Raw genomic sequence first — 20547 nt, forward strand, 5'->3', positions numbered from 1 at the left:
AAAAACTAGCCAACATGCAAAAAGTTAGAGGGATCTCCCCAAACTGGGTAACTGGGCAACAAAATGGCAAATGAAATTCAATGTTGATAAATGCACAGTAACGCACATTGGAAAACATAATCCCAACTACACATACAAAATGATGTACTCTAAATTAGCTGTTACCACTCAAGAAACAGATCTTGGAGTCATTGTGGATAGTTCTCTGAAAACATCTGCTCAATGTGCAGTGGTAGTCCAAAAATGTAACGCAATGTTAGGAACCATTAGGAAAGGGACAGATATTAAGACAGAAAATATCCTAATACCACTATATAAATCCCTGATGTGCCCACACCTTAAATACTGTGTGCAGTTCTGGTTGTACTATCTCAAAATAGATATATTAGAATTGGAAGCAGCACAGAGAAGGGCAATAAAAATGAATAGGGGAATGGAACAGTTTCCAGAAGAGGAGAGACTAATAAAACTGGGACTTTTCAACTTGGAAGAGAGACAACTAATGGAGGAAATGATCGAAGACTACAAAATCATGAATGGTGTGAAAAAAGTGAATAAGGAAGTGTATAACGTGAACCAGGAGTCATCCAAAGAAATTAATAGGCGGCAGGTTTAAAATAAACATTAGGAAGTACTTCTTCACACAAAACACAGTCAGCCTGTGGAACTCATTGTGAAGGCCAAAAGTACAATTGCATTCATAAAAAAAAATAGATAAGTTCATTCATGATAGGTCCATCAATGGTTATTAGCTCAGATGGTCAGGGATACAACCCCATGCTCTAGGTGTCCCCAAAACCTCTAACTGCTTGAAGCTGGGACTTGACTACAGGGGATAGATCACTTGATAAATTGCTCTATTCTGTTCATTCCTTCTGAAGCATCTGTCGCTGGCCACTGTTTAAAGACAGGATACTGGGCTAGATATACTGTTGGTCTGACCCACTATGGCCATTCTTATGTTCATATGTTGTTTGGATAATTGGGAGTATACGGGATAATCTGACTAAAATTTTTTGTAGTTTTCCAAATTATTTCCTCACCACTCTTACGTTGTTTATTAAAATTATTTGTACTCTTGCTCCTCAAGATCAATTCAAGTTTATGGTCTTTAGAATTTTACTATGATTTTGCCTGCTACAGCTGTGGCTTCCACCACATCTTCTTGAAGATAAATGGCTGGTGCATGCTTTTTAACTATGTGTGTGATGTTCTTAGGCTCCAGATCCCCACTTTGCTGCTGCCTCTCAAAGGCTGACAGCATTTTTTCTTTTTCCAGACTGGCTCTGCTGGAATATTTCCAGAACAGTCTAAAACCAAGGAGTCTAGATTTTTTTCATAATTTGGGTCTCATCTTAATCTATTGTCTCATACCACCACTAATTATGACTGTGGACTGCTTTCCAAAATGCAAGTGTATGGTTTTTTCCCTTGATTTCAAGTTGGAAAATATAAATGTGGAAATGACATATTTATATGTAGACTTAATTCTCCCTTGTACAGTGACATATAATTGCAGAGTAGTACTCTAGAAATTGATTTACTAGTTTGTGTGGAAAACGGAAAACCTTTCTCTAAAATTTATTTTTTTGCTTTGATAGGTGATACAATTAATGAACAAAGAAGAGCATCTAAAGATAAAAATTCATTTCCAGAGGCAGGACCTACATACAGTCAACCTGTTCAGGTAAGAGAGACTACATTTCCTTAAGTGTCTTTGGTGACATTTCTTAGCAGAAGATTATTGAATAAACTGCTGCTATTCCAGAGATTTCTAAGGATATTAGGTAGTAGATTTTGCTCTAGCTTTGCAGACAAGGGTATAGATGTGATTGAATTTTTTAAACTAAATAAACTGAGGTCCTGCTGAGTCCCAAAAGTCAGTATGGTAGAGAAACACAACTGTAATAGTGCTGTTGCATTCAAGCCTTTTTCTGTCGATCTAAGATTCTTATATAGCGTGCATTAACATAGCATGTGAAGGCTGCTTAATCTGTAATATTTGTATCCTCAGAGAGGAGATGTAAAGTAGTAGTATTCCAATTTTACAGATGGAGAACTGAGGCACAGAGAAAGTGACCAGATTATGGTCACACATGAATTGCCAAAGTAGGGAATTGTACCCAAGTCTCCCAAGTTCCAGGCTAGCACCCAAACCACTGAACTATCTGTGACTGGGGTGCCTTGGTCAGTCCTTGCTGGAAAAGCCAAGGTCAGGGCAGGCTGTGAAAGGGAGAGCAGATACTCCCAAGACTGGTGGGTAACACTGAAGTTAAACTCCCCCCGAGCAATCACAACTGCACTTCTGATCTCCCACACTGGTTATCAAGAAGCAAAAAAGAAATCACACAGCCCCCTAATCTGTTGCATTCCAGTTTCTGGCTCCCAATCAGCACGTTGGTCCAGTACAGTGAGAAGTTATTTTAAACTCTGCTCATGTATACAAAATGTTCTTCTGACCCCAAAGGGTCGACCACAATACCAGCTCACTATAGGTTTGGATCTTACCCAAAATGCCACATTGCCAGCCAATTCTTCAGTGTCTAAAACTAAAGGTTTATTATAAAGAAGAAAGAAAGAACAAGAAGAGAGATGGTAAAACAGTCACATACATACAAAAACTTCAAAGTCCATATATCAGGTTCCTAGCAGTACTGGTGAGTTTACTGGCTTTGAAGTCCCTCTAGAACACATCTACAGCTTGGATGGGTCATTCAGTCCTTTGTTCAGAGTTTCAGTTTGTAGCGAATTTCCTTCAGAGGTAAGAAGCAGGACTGAAGACAAAATGGAGAAGATGCAGCTGCATTTTATAGTTTTTTGCCGTGTGGTCTGTGCTTCCTTTGTTTCAAATACAAGCTGCCCAGCACGTGGCTTGAAAGCCTTAGAGTTCTGTCCATAGGCATGTCCACTCCAGGCCTTGATGAGTCATAAGATGTATTTGCCTTCTCTCAGTGGGTCAATTGTATAGCTGATGGTTCTCACTAGACCAGCAAGCAGGCTAGGCAGAGCTGATGCCCAAACTGTCCGGGGGTGTCACCCAGAAGCGTAGTGTTGAGTGAGAAAGAAAAGAATGCTTTGCATCAGTGGTGCATCTAAAAGTTTTATGCAAATACCACCAAATCCTCCACAAATAGTAGTGCAAGTAAATGTTTAACAAAGCTTTCACGATATATAGGCCTTAGTGCAAATACTGTTTTCATTGTCCTAAATGCCACTATTATAGAATGTGAGTTTTCAAAATGAACTTAATCAAAACAAACTCGCACCACATATACAGCAAAGCATGCTCCAGGACGTGATGCATTATAAGTGAATGGTCCAAGTGTTGATGTTTTCCAGCCCCATCTGCTTATATGGTATTGACTTGAAGATGGACCAAGAGCACTGTGTATTTTATGAACCCAGTCACAGTATGAACACGTGACAGTAACAACAGACAGCTTTAATGAAGGACTAATCTAGTACAGCTTGGCATGATCAGTTTTTTATTTCAAACCTATTAGACATTATACATGGTATTAGGTATTGATGATTTTTACTTGAATTGAAATAGAGCTATTATGATGTAGTAATTTAATTCTGTCTTAGTCTGTTGGTAGCAGTGGAAATTTAATCTATACAATAATGAAGACTAAAGAAAATATTTAAGATCAATTAGGGTTTACATAAGCCAACATAATAAAATAAAAATGAGTAACTCTAGGACAATAGTCAGGAACAAGAAGAATGTGGAGAAATCTAACTTTTTTTTTGCGGGGGAGCAATCAAATTTGACGTTTTAGTTACATGTAGACAAGTGATCAGAAGATCTTGCCCACTAACTTTGTCAGCTTTGGAATATGAAAATGTGTCAGTTGTCATCGCAGGTAACACATGAAGAATTGAATCAGAGCCCCCCCTCCCCAAGCTGAAAGCCTGAGCATCGACAGTTTAAGCTGAACAAATAAGTTCTATAGAGAAGAGCTGTAACAGACTCATGTCCTCTGTGATTGGGCATAAATTGTCAGCCCTTACATGTTTTCTAGCTTGAAAAGAATGTTACATTAGATGGAGACATAGCTAAGCCTGTGATAGTATGTTCAGCATACACTCCAGTATTGATTTGGAAAGGGAACCTTTTAGGAAAGTTTTAAAGATGGCTCTCTGGTAATGGTATGGTATGGAACAAGTTATAAATAATGTTGGTGTAATGAATTATAACAAGTTAAGTTAGGCATTGAAACAGAAACAATTACAGATAAACAGGATGAATTTATCCATATGTCATGTTAATGCATTTGCACCCCAAAAATGTTGTACATGGTACGCACACAAGCACTTCAGTTTCCCCCCTCATAAATTATTTTTTTTTAAACACAAACCTACTCTGCATAGTCTCATAGTTCTAAATATATGTAGTACCACAATGAAATGGGTTTTTTTTTCCTGTTAACTATCAGACATAAAATGTTTAGGAAAAGCTATCTAATTTAGCCTTGGAACTATTTCTCCTTCTGCTTTCTTTGTGTCATTGTGGCATTTATTACCATGAAGGCCTTGGTCTCAGTAATTTCTTGGTATCTTGGAGGTCTGCATGATGATAGTGTTTGTTTAATAGCGGGTGACACTAAGGTCTGCAGGTTTTTTAAAAATCTGGATTAAAAACGGCCTGATATGGTAATCCTTTAATTCATCGTCACTAGTGAGTGTTGTTTTAGCTTAAAATAATGAGGAACCAAAAACTGATTTGGTGAACTGATAGCAAAGGCTTCTAGAAAAGAGCTGGAGGGAGATTAAGCAAGAGAACAAACATTAGTACCAGGGTTGAAAATGTAGTATAATTTTTTGAATTATAATTTCTTCATACTACTGATTATTTCTGATAACTGATCTTGTGTTTGTTCTTAAAGGAAAAAGACATTTAAAACTGTGGTCCTTTTGAGGTTTATCAACCAAACTAAATCATCTAATGAGGTTTCATTGAAATGGATCCTTACTCCTTCTCTAATAAAACAATGGAATCTTTCTTCTTGAGTGTCATATCTGCCCCTGGCTTGATTATTCTCTCTGCAATTTGCTCACTGGAATATTCTTCATCTCCCTTTATGCTACAGGTGCTACTTGTATGATCTATTGTGACATATATAGTTTATCTGTGTATTTGAAGTGTTCATTTTTATTTAGTTTGGCCATTGAAGGAAGAGGGAGTTGTCTGTAAACTTTCCTAAAACATAATGAGCACAAAGTGAGCTCAAACTAGCTATGGGAATAAAGGGAAACAAGAAGACTTTTTATCAATACATTAGAAGCAAGAGGAAGACCAAGGACAGGCTAGGCCCACTACTCAGTGAGGAGGGAGAAACAGTAACAGGAAACTTGGAAATGGCAGAGATGCTTAATGACTTCTTTGTTTCAGTCTTCACAGAGAAGTCTGAAGGAATGCCTAACAAAGTGAATGCTAATGGGAAGAGGGTAGGTTTAGAACATAAAATAAAAGAACAAGAAGTTAAAAGTCACTTATGAAAGTTAGATGCCTGCAAGTCACCAGGGCCTGATGAAATGCATCCTAGAATACTCAAGAAGCTAATAGAGGAGGTATCTGAGCCTCTAGCTATTATCTTTGGAAAATCATGGGAGACAGGAGAGAGAGTCCAAAAGACTGAAATGGGCAAATATAGTGCCCATCTATAAAAAGGGAAATAAAAACAACCCAGGAAACTACAGACCAGTTAGTTTAACTTCTGTGCCAGGGAAGATAATGGAGCAAGTAATTAAGGAAATCATCTGCAAACACTTGAAAGGTGATAGGGAATAGCCAGCATGGATTTGTAAAGAACAAATTGTGTCAAACCAATCTGATACTTTCTTTGATAGGATAATGAGTCTTGTGGATAAGAGAGAAGCGGTGGATGTGGTATACCTAGACTTTAGTAAGGCATTTGATATGGTCTCGCATGATATTCTTATCGATAAACTAGGCAAATACAATTTAGATGGGGCTACTATAAGGGGGGTGCATAACTGGCTGGATAACCGTACTCAGAGAGTAGTTATTAATGGCTCCCAATCCTGCTGGAAAGGTATAACAAGTGGGGTTCTGCAGGGGTCTGTTTTGGGTCCGCCTCTGTTCAATATCTTTATCAACGACTTAGCTGTTGGCATAGAAAGTACACTTATTAAGTTTGCAGATGATACCAAACTGGAAGGGATTGCAACTGCTTTGGAGGACATGGTCATAATTCAAAATGATCTGGACAGATTGGAGAAATGGTCTGAGGTAAACAGGATGAAGTTTAATGAAGACAAACGCAAATTGCTCCACTTACGAAGAAGGAACAATCAGTTTCACGCAGACAGAATGAGAAGAGATTGTCTAGGAAGGAGTATGGCAGAAAGGGATCTAGGGGTTATAGTGGACCACAAGCTAAATATGAGTCAACAGTGTAATACTGTTGCAGAAAAAGCAAACGTGATTCTGGGATGCATTAACAGGTGTGTTGTGAGCAAGACACGAGAAGTCATTCTTCCACTCTACTCTGCGCTGGTTAGGCCTCAACTGGAGTATTGTGTCCAGTTCTGGGCACCGCTTTTCAAGAAAGATGTGGAGAAATTGGAGAGGATCCAGAGAAGAACAACAGGAATGATTAAAGGTATTGAGAACATGACCTATGGAGGAAGGCTGAAAGAATTGGGTTTGTTTAATTTGGAAAAGAGAAGACTGAGAGGGGACATGATAGCAGTTTTCAGATATCTAAAAGGGTGTCATCAGGAGGAGGGAGAAAGCGTGTTCACCTTAGCCTCTAAGGATAGAACAGGGGTCGGCAACCTATGGCACGCGTGTCAAAGACAGCACGCAAGCCAATTTTTAATGGCATGCTGGAGCCTGCCAGGACTCCAGCATGCCATTAAAAAATCCTGCCCAGCCCAGCCCGCTGTCCTCTGCCCTCTGCTCCCCCCGCAGGGGCAGGGAGCAGAAGCATAGCCGTGCGCACGGGGTGGGCAAATAGCCGCACTCTCCAGGCACGGCAAGCCGCAGGGTCCATGCTCCTGGGCTGGAGAGCAGCAAGCTGCTTGACCCTTCCCCCGCCTTCTCACCTCCCCTGGAGCCCTGTTGCCCTGCACGCTCCCGTGGGGCAGCGTTTGGCTCCACGGGGAGGCAGACACGCTTCCCGTTCAACCGGAGCTCTGCCACCGCCACGTGCAGTGCTCTGAGGGGCGGGGCTGTGTGCTCCCGCAGAGCAGCTTGTCTAACTCTGTGTGGAGCCTCATGGTAAAGGGTCCAGGCCTGGCGGGGGTTGGATAAGGGGTGGGGACAGTCAGGGGACAGAGTGGGTTGGATGGGGAGGGTGGGTGGTTTGGGGCGGGGGTCTCTTAAGGGAGCACTCAGGAAGCAGAGGGGGTTGGATGGGGATGGGAGTCCCTGGGTCTATCAGGGGGCGGGGAGTGGATAGGGATCAGGGCAGTCGGGACTGGGAGCAAGGAGGGTCCGAGGGGGGGCAGTTAGGATGGGGGGTCTCTGGAGGGGGTGGTTGGGGACAAGGACCTGGGGGGGCTGGATGAATTGGGAGTTCTGGGGTCCTGTCAGGAGGCAGGGGTGTGGAGAGGGTTGGGGCAGGCAGGGATCGGGGGGGGGGAGTTGGATGGGTTGGGAGTTCTGGGGGTCCTGTCAGGGAGCAGGGAGTGGTTGAATGGGGCATGGGAGTCCCGGGGGTCTGGCTGGGGATGGGTGTGTGGATAAGGGTCAGGGCAGTCAGGGATAGGTAGGGGGTAGGGTCCAGTCCGGAGACAAGGAACAGGGAGGCTTATATAGGGGGTGGTGTCCTGGGGGGCAGTTGGGGGCAGGGGTTCAGGAGACAAGGAGTGGGGGGGTTGGGAGTTCTTAGAGGGGCAGTTAGCCAACCCTCTCCCTTGACCCCTGACCCCTCCCCCCTCCCCCCCACACATCCACACCGCCCTCTGCCCTGCACACACCCCAGGCCTCTGCCCTGAGCCCTGTACTTCCCTCATACATACCCAGCCCTCTGCTTAACTCCATCTCCCCCTACCCCCAACAACTCTAGCCTTGACTCTGGCACCCCCACACATACCCTGACTCCAGCCCCCTGCCCTCAGCCCTCTGGGTCCCGGCTGCTGGCCCCGCAAGGACTGCTGCTGGTCTGGGGTTCTGGCAGCCGGACCCTTGCCAGCCAGGGTCCCGGCCGCAGGCCTCGCTCAGCCCGCTGCTGGCCTAGGTGAACAGAACCCCAGACCAGCAGCGGGCTGAGCGGGCCAGCAGCATAAGATCAACATTTTAATTTCATTTTAAATGAAGCTTCTTAAACATTTTGAAAACCTTGTTTATTTTACAATACAACACTAGTTTAGTTTTATAATATATAGACTGAGGCCTTCTAAAAAACATTAAAAATGTATTACTGGCATGCGAAACCTTAAATTAGAGTGAATAAATGAAGACTCGGCACACCACTTCTGAAAGGTTGCTGACCCCTGGGACAGAACAAGAAGGAATGGGCTTAAACTGCAGCAAGGGAGGTTTAGGTTGGACATTAGGAAAAAGTTCCTAACTGTCCGGGTGGTTAAACACTGGAATAAATTGCTTAAGGAAGTTGTGGAATCTCCATCTCTGGAGATATTTAAGAGTAGGTTAGATAAATGTCTATCAGGGATGGTCTAGAAGTATTTGGTCCTGCCATGAGGGCAGGGGACTGGACTCGATGACCTCTCAAGGTCCCTTCTAGTCCTAGAGTCTATGAATCTATAATCTGTCTCTTGTACCGATCAATGTTCAGAATGAAACCAAATAGAATGGTCTCATCTCAGATTAGGATTCTCTGTGTCAACTGACAAATGCATTATGTATTTTAAATGTCTGTTATCTTTTAACATCATTTTTACTAGACAAGGGTTGGACTCTATATACATCACTGCTGGGCTCTATTCTGATCTCAGAGCCATGCAAATTGTCAGAGCATGATGTTGGGAAAATTACCTTTATCATAAAATTCATCCCTGTGAAGAAGGGCAGCCCAAGACCTGTGCACTACTTAAGTTCCAGTTAAACCCTGTTTTGCGGGATCCCTGCAAAAAGATGAATTTCACCCTTAATATGTGTTCCATCTGGGTTTCTAGGTCAGATGCAGTGTTGTCTCTGCCGGAGAAGATTCAGTAAGTTATGGCTGGGATGTGAGGAAAACAAACCTTCCTGAAGTTTTCTCACAACAATGGCTGACAACATAGCTCTTCATAACCTATGTAAAATATACCTTCAATCTTGCATTATTTCAAAGTGTTTTATGTGTTTAGAGGAAGGAGGAGAGAAGTTTCCGGAATTAAATATTGGATTTTCTGGGGGAGTAAATCTTTTATTTCTAAATATTAAGGCATAGAGATATTCAAAGTCACATGGAAACATCATGTTGGGGGGTGCCTAAATCATAACTGGCTACATGCATGCATAAATAGCCAAATTAAGATGTGACATTGGTGTCCATATATTAGGTGCACACAGATATTTGCACCCATATAACTGAGTATTTGGCTATTCACCAAACAGTTTTTAAAACCTCAGTGTACTAAAAAAACAAAAAACAAAAAAAACCCCCAAGAATAATGCACACATTTCAATTCCTATGGAAGGAAGAAGGGTAATTTTGGCTATCCAGTCTTGTGTGCACGTGTTTTGTGTTTTAATTTGTAGTTCAAGGAGAAATCACAGGACTTAAACCACAATAAAACTCTTAAGGCTGTCAATCACAGTTAATTCATACGATTAACTTGAAAAACTTAATCACGATTAAAAAAAATTAATCATGATTAATTGCGGTGTTAATCGCACTGTCAACTTTCACTTGGTATTCTATTGCTTATTAAATATTTTTGGATGTTTTTCTACATTTTCAAATAATTGATTTCAATTACAACATAGAATGCAAAATGTACAGTGCTCACTTGGTATTATTATTTTTATTACAAATATGTGCACTCTAGAAATGATGAAAGTATTTTTTCAATTCACCTCCTACGAATACTGTAGTGCAATCTCTTTATTGTGAAAGTGCAACTTGCAAATGTAGATTTATTTATTTATTTTGGTTACATAACTGCACTCAAAAGCAAAATGATGTAAAACTTTAGAGCTTGCAAGTCCACTCAGTCCCACTTTTTGTTCACCAGTTGCAAAGGCAAACAAATTTGTTTACATTTGCCGGATATTATGCTGCTTGCTTATTATTTACAGTGTCACCTGAAAGTGAGAACAGGCATTCACATAGCACTTTTGTAGCTGGCACTGAAAGGTCTTTACATGCCAGATATGCTAAACATTCATATGCCCCTTCGTGCTTTGGCCACCATTCCAGAGGACATGCTTCCATGCTGTTGATGCTTGTTAAAAAAAGTAAGACATGAATTAAATTTGTGACTGAACTCCTTGGGGGAGAATTGTATGTCTCCTGCTATTTTACCCACATTCTACCATATAGGTCATGTTATAGCAGTCTCGTATGATGGCCCAGCATGTTGTTTGTTTTTAAGAAAACTTTCACTGCAGGTTTGGCAAAACACAAAGAAGGTACCAAGGTGAGATTTCTAACGATAGGTACAACACTCAACCCAAGGTTTAAGAATCTGAAGTGCCTTCCATAATGAGTGGCAGTAGGTGCGGAACATGCTTTCGGAGATCTTAAAAGAGCAATACTGTGACGCGGAAACTACAGAACCCGAACCACCAAAAAAGAAAATCAACCTTCTGGTGGCATCTGACGCGGATGATGAAAATGAACATGCGATAGTCCACACTGCTTTGGATGTTATCGAGCAGAACTTGTCATCAGCATGGATGCATGTCTTCTGGAATGGTGACTGAAGCATGAAGGGATATATGAATCTTTAGGGCATTTGGCACGTAAATATCTTGTGACGCCGACTACAAGAGTGCCATGTGAATGTCTGGTCTCATTTTCAGGTGATACTACAAACAAGAAACATTCAACATCATCTCCAGTAAATGTAACCAAGTTTGTTTGTCTGATCGATTGGCTGAAGTAGAACTGAGTCAACTTGTAGGCTCTAAAGTTTTACATTGTTTTCTTTCTGAATGCAGGCTTTTTTTATACATAACTCTACATTTGTAAATTCAATTTTCTTGATAAAGAGATTACACTACAGTACTTGCAATGGGAGAATTGAAAAATACTATTGTTTTTTACAGTGCAAATGTTTATAATAAATAAAAACTGGACACTATATACTTTGTATTCTGTGGTGTAATTGAAAACAATATATTTGAAAATGTAGAAAGCATCCAAAAATACTTAAATAAATGGTATTCTATTACCATTTAACAGCGTGATTGTGTGATTAATCACAATTAATTTTTTAGTCAGACAGCCCTAAAAACTGATTGTTATATTTAGCTCTGTACTGCAGATTGCCACTTATATACTTAATGTGGTATTAGTGAGAGACACAATATTACACAACTTGTTTAGTCTTGCATTAATGATAGCACATGAATTCGAAGAATATTCTGCAAAGATATTGTAATTTATTTAAAGCTATTTGTCAGTTAAACTACGATGGGTATCAAATATTCGTTGTGCATAATTAACTAGGAATGTTCAGTTGTTTAAAGGAATCAAAGCTTTATTTTCTCATTGCAAACTGGCCTTCATTTTTAAACACTGACTTAAAATTTAAAATGTGCAGGCTTTGTGATTGGGGAAACAGGGAAAACGGTGATCAAAAATAATGTTAGTGTCATTTTCCATAGGTAACTTACTTATTCAGAGATGAAACTGTGAAAAGTGTGGTTCTTGAAGCAAATACCTTCTACAGATTCTCCATTAACTTTTGTTTTTTTTGCTGTTCCTTCTCCCTTTAGATTTTACTGGATTTGTTGCTCTGTGTGTGTCTTTCTAAATCTTGAGGGAGACCAGCTGGGTGAGGTAATGTCTCACATTGGATCAACTTCTGTTGGTGAAAGAGACAAGCTTTCGAGCTCCACAACACTATGCTTAAAATTTTGTTTCTTTCACTAACAGAGGTTGGTCCAATAAAAGATACTAAATAATGTTTTCACCTCTCTTAGCCAGAAGGCTACCACATCTCTGTCAGATCCTGGGAATACTAGGGTACAACACGGCAAATTTCTAAATCATGTCAGTTAACTCATATCCACTTTACATAGTTCTTGCTTAACTTAATTGCATAGTGCATAAGTGATAGCTAAATAAAAACAAAAGCATCTTGATAACTATTTTCTGTCCTCCTCAACGTATCACAAGGGAACTTGTTTAGATTTCAGCAATTCCCAGTCTTCACTATTCTGAAGTGGCATAACACTATGTAAAAATGCAGCCAGAGGAATTTCAAGTATAGGGGCACGACCTGGCAAGGTGCTGAGCACTCTGGTTTCAATTCAACCTGTGTAGTTTCAGTAAGTCACTTCAGTGGGACTATTCACATACCTCAAGTTGAACACATTCCTAAATACCATGCTTTGGATAAGGGCCAGAGTTCTCAATTTTTCAGAACTGAACCCATAAAATAATCTTTGTTTAAGAAACATGAAGCTTCTGATTTAGTTGCAGTATTACAGTGATAGGAAGTACCATGGTTTTATCAGTTTTCACAGTACTTCAGTTTGTAGCTTTTGCATTTTTATTGCACAATTTGTCAATATTCAGTCTTAACCTATTTTTATTGGGATTCTAAAATTAAGATTATAATGCATCCCAACATCCGCATTGTTAGACTATTTAGATATATTAATAGTATTTTGAAGCTTTAGTAATATTTTCCTTTAATTTCATGTAGTTCCCCATTCCATTGGCAGGGAAAGGTAGTAAAATTATATATATTTTTTGCCCCTCCTTGACAACTATGTTAGTATGTGCTTGTGGAGACCAAAATAAAATATTATTTGAACAGATGGTATGGTTGTAAATTAGGATTTGTAAAGATTACTCTGTCTGTGGTGTTGAGGACACCCTGAGGTTACACTGATACAAGAAACAAAAGATATTTGTGGTAATAACTTTGGTTCTTCATATCTCCCTACTGTCACCTTGTAAAGCTGCTCATGTCTTATTTGATATTGCACTTCTTATTGATGACCAATATGCCCGCTTTACCCAACAGATGTCATCAAATTTAATGGGCAGAAGCTGTAGTAAGAGTAATTGTATTCAAATAAACTACTAAAAGTGAGCTATGTTGGGTCTGTAAATTAAAGGAATTTTGCTTATTAATTTTATACTGTTTGTTCTGCTGATTTCCCCTTTCATGGGCTTCATACTCCCCTCAAATATTTAGTGGCTAGTCCCCTGTGTCTGGAGAGCTTCTTGTATATTTTTATGGTGGGGTGGGGGGAAATGACTCCCTTGGGGGGTTGCTTAATCCCTAGTTATCCAAATTATATATTGTTAGACATTTTTAATTATATACCTTTGTAAGATACTTATAATCCTCATTATAGCTAGGTCTCACAATTCATGTGGAAGACTACATATGGCTCACTGGAACTTCCTTGGAGCATTTGGTACAGCAGACTGTGGAAATGGCAGACACAGAAATGCTCTGTGACCTGGGACAAGTGGAAAACTATCTGTAGTTTTGTGCGTCAAATGCTGGTAATGCAATGCACAAAGTTTTTTGGGAGCATACACTAACTGTAGGAAAAATTCTGCAAAACAAGACAGTATTATAAACAACATATTTAGCTGAGCTCTTTGTCAGCATCGTGATCGTCCAGGATTCTGAGACTTCTGTAAACAGTGCTTGCTTGTCTGGCATAGTCTCAAATATGATTTAGTTTTTGCTGGATGTCGTGAGACCCAAAAAGGACACAATGAGATTTTTATTGTTCATGTCCATTTTATTTGGATCTTAGGAGTAATAGCACATGTTGTTTAAATTGATAGACTTTCACATTTACTTGAGCTGGTCACCTTTTTAATCATTTGTTTGACTTAAGCTCAGAGGCTGGACAGTGCTATCATTATCTCTTCTGTTTTATTTTTGGCAATGAGACTGGGATGTCAGCTTGCCTAAATGATAGCCAAGTTTGGCTGTCTGGATTATTTCTTTAATAAGTTAATGACAAAAACAAGAGCTACTGCCTGTAGGATGTAGGTGTCTAGATTCAGCCATTTAATTCATAGCCCTGGTCTGCACTACGAGTTTAGGTTGAATTTAGCAGTGTTAGATCACTTTAACCCTGCACCTGTCCACACGACACAGCCATTTTTGTTGACTTAAAGGGCTCCTAAAATCGATTTCTATACTCCTCCCCGATGAGGGGATTAGTGCTGAAATTGACATCGCTAGGTCGAATTTGGGGTAGTATAGATGCAATTTGATGATATTGACCTCTGGGAGCTATCCCAGAGTGCTCCACTGTGACCGCTCTGGACAGCACTCTCAACTCAGATGCATTGGCCAGGTAGACAGGAAAAGCCCTGGGAACTTTTGAATTTCATTTCCTGTTTGGCCAGCATGGCGAGCTGATCAGCACAGGTAACCATGGAGTCCCAGAATCACAAAAGAGCTCCATCGTGGACTGAACAGGAAATACTGAATCTGATTGCTATATGGGGGAAAGAATGTGTGCAGCAGACAAGCGCACAGCAGGCAAGCGGAGAATCCCTTCTCCCTGGCAGCCCAGAAGTGTTCATCGCCCTGGAGCCAATACCCTCCCAAAGCAGGCTCCCTGACCATGAAGCCAGAGAAGGCACCTCTATTATATTTACAAAAGTACACTCACCAAAGGGTTTAAAAGCAAGCATGTTTGATGTTTAATTTGCCCTGAAGACTTGGGGTGCATTTGCGGCCAGTATAGCTACTGGAAAAGTCTGTTAACATGTCTGGGGATAGAGTGGAAATCCTCCAGGGACATCTCCATGAAGCTTTCCTGGAGGTACTCTAAAAGCCTTTGCCTGCAGTGGGTGGAGGCCCGTTCATGCTAAGCTGTTCACATTTGGCTGAGGGATCTTCCCTGATACTAGCCAGGTAGTGGTGGGGGAGTTGGGGGAGATTCACATGTGCTATGTAATGTGAATTGCTTGATTGAGTGCGAAATAGTCTTCTTCCCTTTGTTCTCTAAAATGTATCTTTTTAAATACTACTCTCCCTTCTTTTTCCTCCCGCAGCTGCAAATGTTTCTACGCTCCCCCTATCATCTCCGTCCCAGAGGCTAATGAGCCTACTGTGGGAGTAAACCGACATGCTCAGGCATCTGGTGGAGCTGCAGGAAAGGCAGCAGGAGCCAGACTGCTGCTGTAGCCCCTGTATAACCACCTGCCCTCCTCCCCAAATTCCATATCCTGCTCACCCAGATGCCCAAGAAGGCATGAGGTGGAGGAAGAGGCGGCGGCTACGGGCACCCTGCCACTTCACCCCCAAAGGATTGCCCAAGCAACAGAAGACTGACATTCAATAAGGTTTTTTTTTTTTTTTTTTTTTGAACTGTAGTATGGCATTGTCCTTCCCTCCTCCCCTCATACACATCACTTAGTGCTTCCCTCCCCACCCACCCCTTCTGAGCTACCTTGCGAGTTTTCCCCGTTTGTGTGATTGAATAAATAAAGAGTGCATGATTTTGAAACAGTAACGACTTCATTGCCTCTGAAAACGGTCATCGAAGGGGGGGAGTCAGTTGGCTTACAGGGAAGTAGAGTCAACCAAGGGGGCGGGTTTTCATCAAGGAGAAACAAACAGAACTGTCACACCATAATCGGCTGCCAGGTGATTTGCGTCAATCTCCCACCCCGCCATAAATGTCTCCCCCTTACTCTCACAGGTAATGTGGAGCACACAGCAAGCACCAATAACAATGGTAATATTGGTTTCTCTGTGGTTTAACCTAGTCAGTAAACTGCACCAGCAAGCTTTTAAACGTCCAAATGCACATTCTACCACCATTCTGCACTCGCTCAGCCTATGGTTGAACTGCTCCTTACTACTGTCTAGGGTGCCTGTGTATGGCTTTATGAGCCATGGCATTAAGGGGTAGGCTGGGTCCTGAAGGATAACTATAGGCACTTCAAGATCCCCAATGGTAATTCAGCTGTGAGGGCTGCTCTCATCTTGGTATTCTTGTGCTTCAGGGTGAGGGAAAGCAAGTCACAAAGTTCCATGAAAGTGCCCTCTTACGCATGTGAAAATTTCACAGCCACTGGGAATCATTCCAGACTTGCAACACTATGCAGTCCCACCAGTCTGTGCTTGTTTCCTAGGCCCAGAATCAGCGTTCTATGGCATGAACCTGCCTCATTATCACCATGATGTCCAAATCGCTTCCTAAAAATAGTCTTCTATAAATTCGACCTAATTTGTAGTGTAGACATACCCTTAGCCTACATTTTTGGAAGCTCTATTATATCAGTACGGATAGAGGATTATGTTCTCACCAATGTAGAAACATTCACATACTTGGGCAGCACTATCAGCCAGGATGGTGGAACAAGCCAGGACATCCAGAACAAAATCCATAAAGCCTGGAACACCTTCAGGAGCTTAAATAGAGTCTGAAAATCATCAACATACAAAACCAAACTCAAGATTTATCAGAGCTGCGTACTTTCAACATTACTTTATAGTGCAGAATGCTGGAGAATGAGAAAGTATGACATGTCCAAACTATCTTCATTCCATTCAACCTGCCTCAGAAAAGATCTTTTGGCCCAGAACAATCTCAAACCAAGATCTATTGACCCAGTGCAGCCAGGAGATATGAGCTGCATCATTTCCAGGAGGTGTTGGAGATGGATTGGCCATGTGCTTTGGTTGGAAACTGATTCCATCGCCAGAGTAGCAATAAAAGGGATACCTGAAGGCAAGTGAAAACGAGGCCACCCAAAAACAACATAGCGAAGAGCCGTTGAAGCTGAGCTGTAAAACCTGGGGCACAGCTGAAGAACCCTTGAAAGACTTGCCAGAAACAGACAGGAGTGGAGGAGCTTTGTCGCTGCCCTAAACACCAGAGGCATAATGGGATGCTGCTGTTGATGATTATATGGCCTATTTCTATGGTTAGAACTTTTTAAGATGAAAGTCCTAGACTGAACATGCTGTCACATTTTAATAGACATCTGTTCTGGTTAAATACATTGTTTACCATCTGAGGATTACTGTCTGATGTCCTTGTTTGTTTTGGTTTGCCTCATTGTAGACAACTGTAATGGCTTCTTTGTTACTACCCATACAAACAAAATTAATTGACTTAAGATGGTAAAAAGTACTGTACTTGGATTCTGCCTGGTACAAGCATGATTGAGCATATAATAGAATTCTGTTTCTGGCTAAGTTACACTACTAGCTTGTCATATGCCATATTAACTTTTAGGGCTTCTCTTGACCTACAAATTCTTCCAAAATGTTTGGTCCAAATTGTCTATGCTTTGGTTATTCCTTATACCACAAACTACATGCGGAAGTCAGCTGCTATTAGAATGGGCTGAACTGGGCCCACCTGCAACAGTTCAGTGACCCGGTACTTTTCTCTGAATGATATCGTGTTGTGAATCAGAATTACAGCTTTCTTTTTAAAATTATAGGGCCTGCTCGTAATATGCTGTAAATTGGCATATTGCCATTGCCTTCAATGAAGCCTTGCTGATTTACACCAGCTGAGGATTTGTCCCACTGTCTTTTTTTTTTTTTTTGTATCGCTGTGAGAATAGCATTCAAAATATGAGGTGAATGTAAACCAAGGCAGTCATGTCTCATTCTGCAGTGTCTTCTACTCTGTCTTTGAGAGGTAAGAACTGCTTATGTTTGTTCCTATGTAGTATTAACTATGAATCTTAATGAAAATTTAAATATGTGCATTATTACCTGTTTTACTGTTGATCAAACTATGCAAGAAAGAGGAACAATCATATTATAAAGATCAACAAAATCTACTGACCCGTGAATTGATCTTGGGAGAGAAACATTTAAGACTGCTTATTTCTTCTTCGAGTGATTGCTCCTGTATATTCCACAGTAGGTGTGGTGCTCGCCACATGCACCGGTGCCAGAAGTTTTTCCCTTAGCAGTACCTGTACTGGGGAGCACCATGGTGACTGCTGGAGTGGTGCCTGTATATCGTGCTGTAAGGGGAGCTGTGGGCTCCCCCCACCCTTAGTTCCTTCTTGCTGCCAGTGAAGGTGGTTGGAAGTTTGTGCTCCAGCTCTGCTGCTGCCCTTCTTCTCAACCTTACTGGCACCGTTGATAGATTGTCCTTTGGTTGTTCGAGTGGGCTCGGGGCATGCCCCAGGCTTCAAGTCGTGTGACTCCTGTCACTGTTCCATGCCCAGGAGTGACCCTCACGCTGAGTGTCTTCGCTGCCTGGGTGAGACTCACATTAGCAACTTTTGCAAGATCTGTAGGTCATTCAAGCCAAGGACCAAGAAGGAGAGAGACTTTAGACTTAGAGCTGTCCTGATGGAGTCGGTGCTGACCCCGACGCTGGTAGGCAGATCGGACTCGGCGCCGGCCACTGCGTCGTTTGGTACATAGCGAGGCCCCTTCGATCAGTCGGTGACGCTCTCCCTCCAAAAAGCAAGGGAAGGGCCTGGCCTTGCAACGATGCCGCAATAAGGATAAGAGGGAGGCTGGTTCTGTGCTGGGCAGCCCTAGATCCCTCCCTTCGTGGCCCCCCACCCCCCCCGGGGCTCGAAAGTTCTGACTTGTGTGGAGCAGAGCAGCCCGGTACCATCAGCCCAGGCATCCTCACCGGTACGGATGCCATCGGAGGCGGTGCAGGCTGCAAAGGACATGTCTTTGCCTGTCCTGAGATCACAAATGGGCACGGGCCCTAGGCTGCGAGGCAAGCCCCTGTTGGGTGCCCACCAGACCTCTCCGAACAGCCACAGTTCCTGCTCTGAGGACTGCTCCCCGCACCGTTCTGACATCTCCCAGCCACCCTCGACGCCAGCTAGACCATCCGGGCTGCCGTCGGGATGGGAGTCGTGGGGACTCTCTCTGCCACCTGCCAGCGAGTGTAGGCACTGAGAGCGCTCTCCTGCTAGATGTAGCTACCGGAGCCGTTCTCGACGGTGCCAGTCCCAGTGGAGGCCTGCTCGGTCTCCAGAGCGTTCCAGGCTCCATCGGCCTCGTCTGGCTGCCCTCGGGACAAGTCTGCAGGTTACGAGTCAGCAGACCCGCACCAGGACTCTGACCTCAGTTTCAATGCCCCGGCACTGACCGAGATGCCCAGCTCCGGGCGGGCCCCTCTCTGGTACTGGATGACACCATAGTGGTGCCTCTGCCACCGGTCCCGCAGGAGGACTTAAGGGCACACCAGGACCCGCTAAAGCAGGTAGCATCCAACCTCCAGCTGCAGGCTGAGGAGATAGAGGGTCCTCTGATACCCTTTTTAACGTCCTATCTCTCTTGGCACCGGGCTGCTTGGCCCTGCCTCCACACTAGGGTATTGCCAATATCTCTACCTCCCTATGTTGAACTCCCATCTCTCTGGCCCCAGTCTCAGAAAAGGCCGAGAGGAAATACTTTGTGCCAGTGAAGGACCATGAATACCTCTATTCTCACCCAGCACCCAACTTGCTCATAGTGGAATTGGTAAACCACAGAGCACCAGGGCCAGCCCGCTCCCACCCCCAAAGAACAAAGACGCCAGGAGACTGGACTCCTTTGGCAGAAAATGTTATTAATCGGCTAGTTTCCAGCTTTGGGTAGCCAACCACCAGGCCTTACTGAGCAGGTACGACTTCAACCTCCACTTCCTACCTAAATTTGAGCCCCTCCTCTCAGACTGGGATAGGGGAGACTTCAAGGCTCTCGTGGAAGAGGGATCGGCGGCGGCTAAGCAGCGTCCGATGTGCTGAGACGGCGGCTTGTTCGATGGTTTCCGCAATCGCCATGCACAGGGCGTCAGGGCTCTTGTTGTCCAGGCTGTCAACGGAGGCCTAGTCTCTGATGCAGGACCTCCCATTTGATAGCAAGGCGCTCTTTGCAGACCAGACGGACGTCAGGCTGCATGAGATGAAAGATTCCTGCACCACCTTGCAGACCTTGGGCCTCTACGTCTCCCCGGCTAAAGACAAGGCCAAATCGCTCCCAGCGGCTCAACCTGAGAGGAGCAGATATGAGCCCCCATACAAAAGACCCAGAGACCAGAAGCGGCAGTCTCGGCGGCAGTCCTGCTCTGCCCCACAGCCTGGACCATCTAAGGGCAAGAGGAAGGGAAAGAGGCAGGTTTGACTGTTTGCAGAGGGGCACTGGGCCTGTTGCCAGGGAGGCCCCCCATTAATAAAGTTCGTGTTCTGCAACCGATTGTCTGTCTGCCTTCCTCAGGGCATGGTCCTGTATAACTTCAGACCAGTGGGTCCTCAGAACCATTTCCAAGGGCTACGTGTTGCAGTTCACCTCACCCCCGCCAAATCACCTGCTCTCCAGGATGGCTCTGGAGGACCCGAAACATGTCTGCCTCCTGGGTCAGGAGGTGGATCAGCTGCTTCACCTGGGGGCAGTGGAAAGGGTACGGGTTCAGTTCCAGGGCAAAGGATTCTTCTCTCATTACTTTCTGATCCCAAAAGCGAAAGGGGGTCTCAGGCCTATCCTGGA

At 43.1% G+C, this 20547-nt stretch overlaps 1 protein-coding gene across 4 annotated transcripts in view; it reads left to right on the forward strand.

Moving 5' to 3' along the window:
- UMAD1 (UBAP1-MVB12-associated (UMA) domain containing 1) overlaps window positions 1-20547 on the forward strand; it is a 172593-nt gene that overhangs the window by 82899 nt on the left and 69147 nt on the right. For all 4 annotated transcript variants that reach the window (XM_030550647.1, XM_030550644.1, XM_030550645.1 and 1 more), the window contains exon 3: window positions 1602-1687. In XM_030550647.1, the coding sequence (XP_030406507.1) occupies window positions 1602-1687 (86 nt within the window). The remainder of the gene's footprint in view (window positions 1-1601; window positions 1688-20547) is intronic.

This window comes from Gopherus evgoodei, chromosome 2 (assembly GCF_007399415.2).
Source record: "Gopherus evgoodei ecotype Sinaloan lineage chromosome 2, rGopEvg1_v1.p, whole genome shotgun sequence".
Lineage (NCBI taxonomy): Eukaryota > Metazoa > Chordata > Testudines > Testudinidae > Gopherus > Gopherus evgoodei.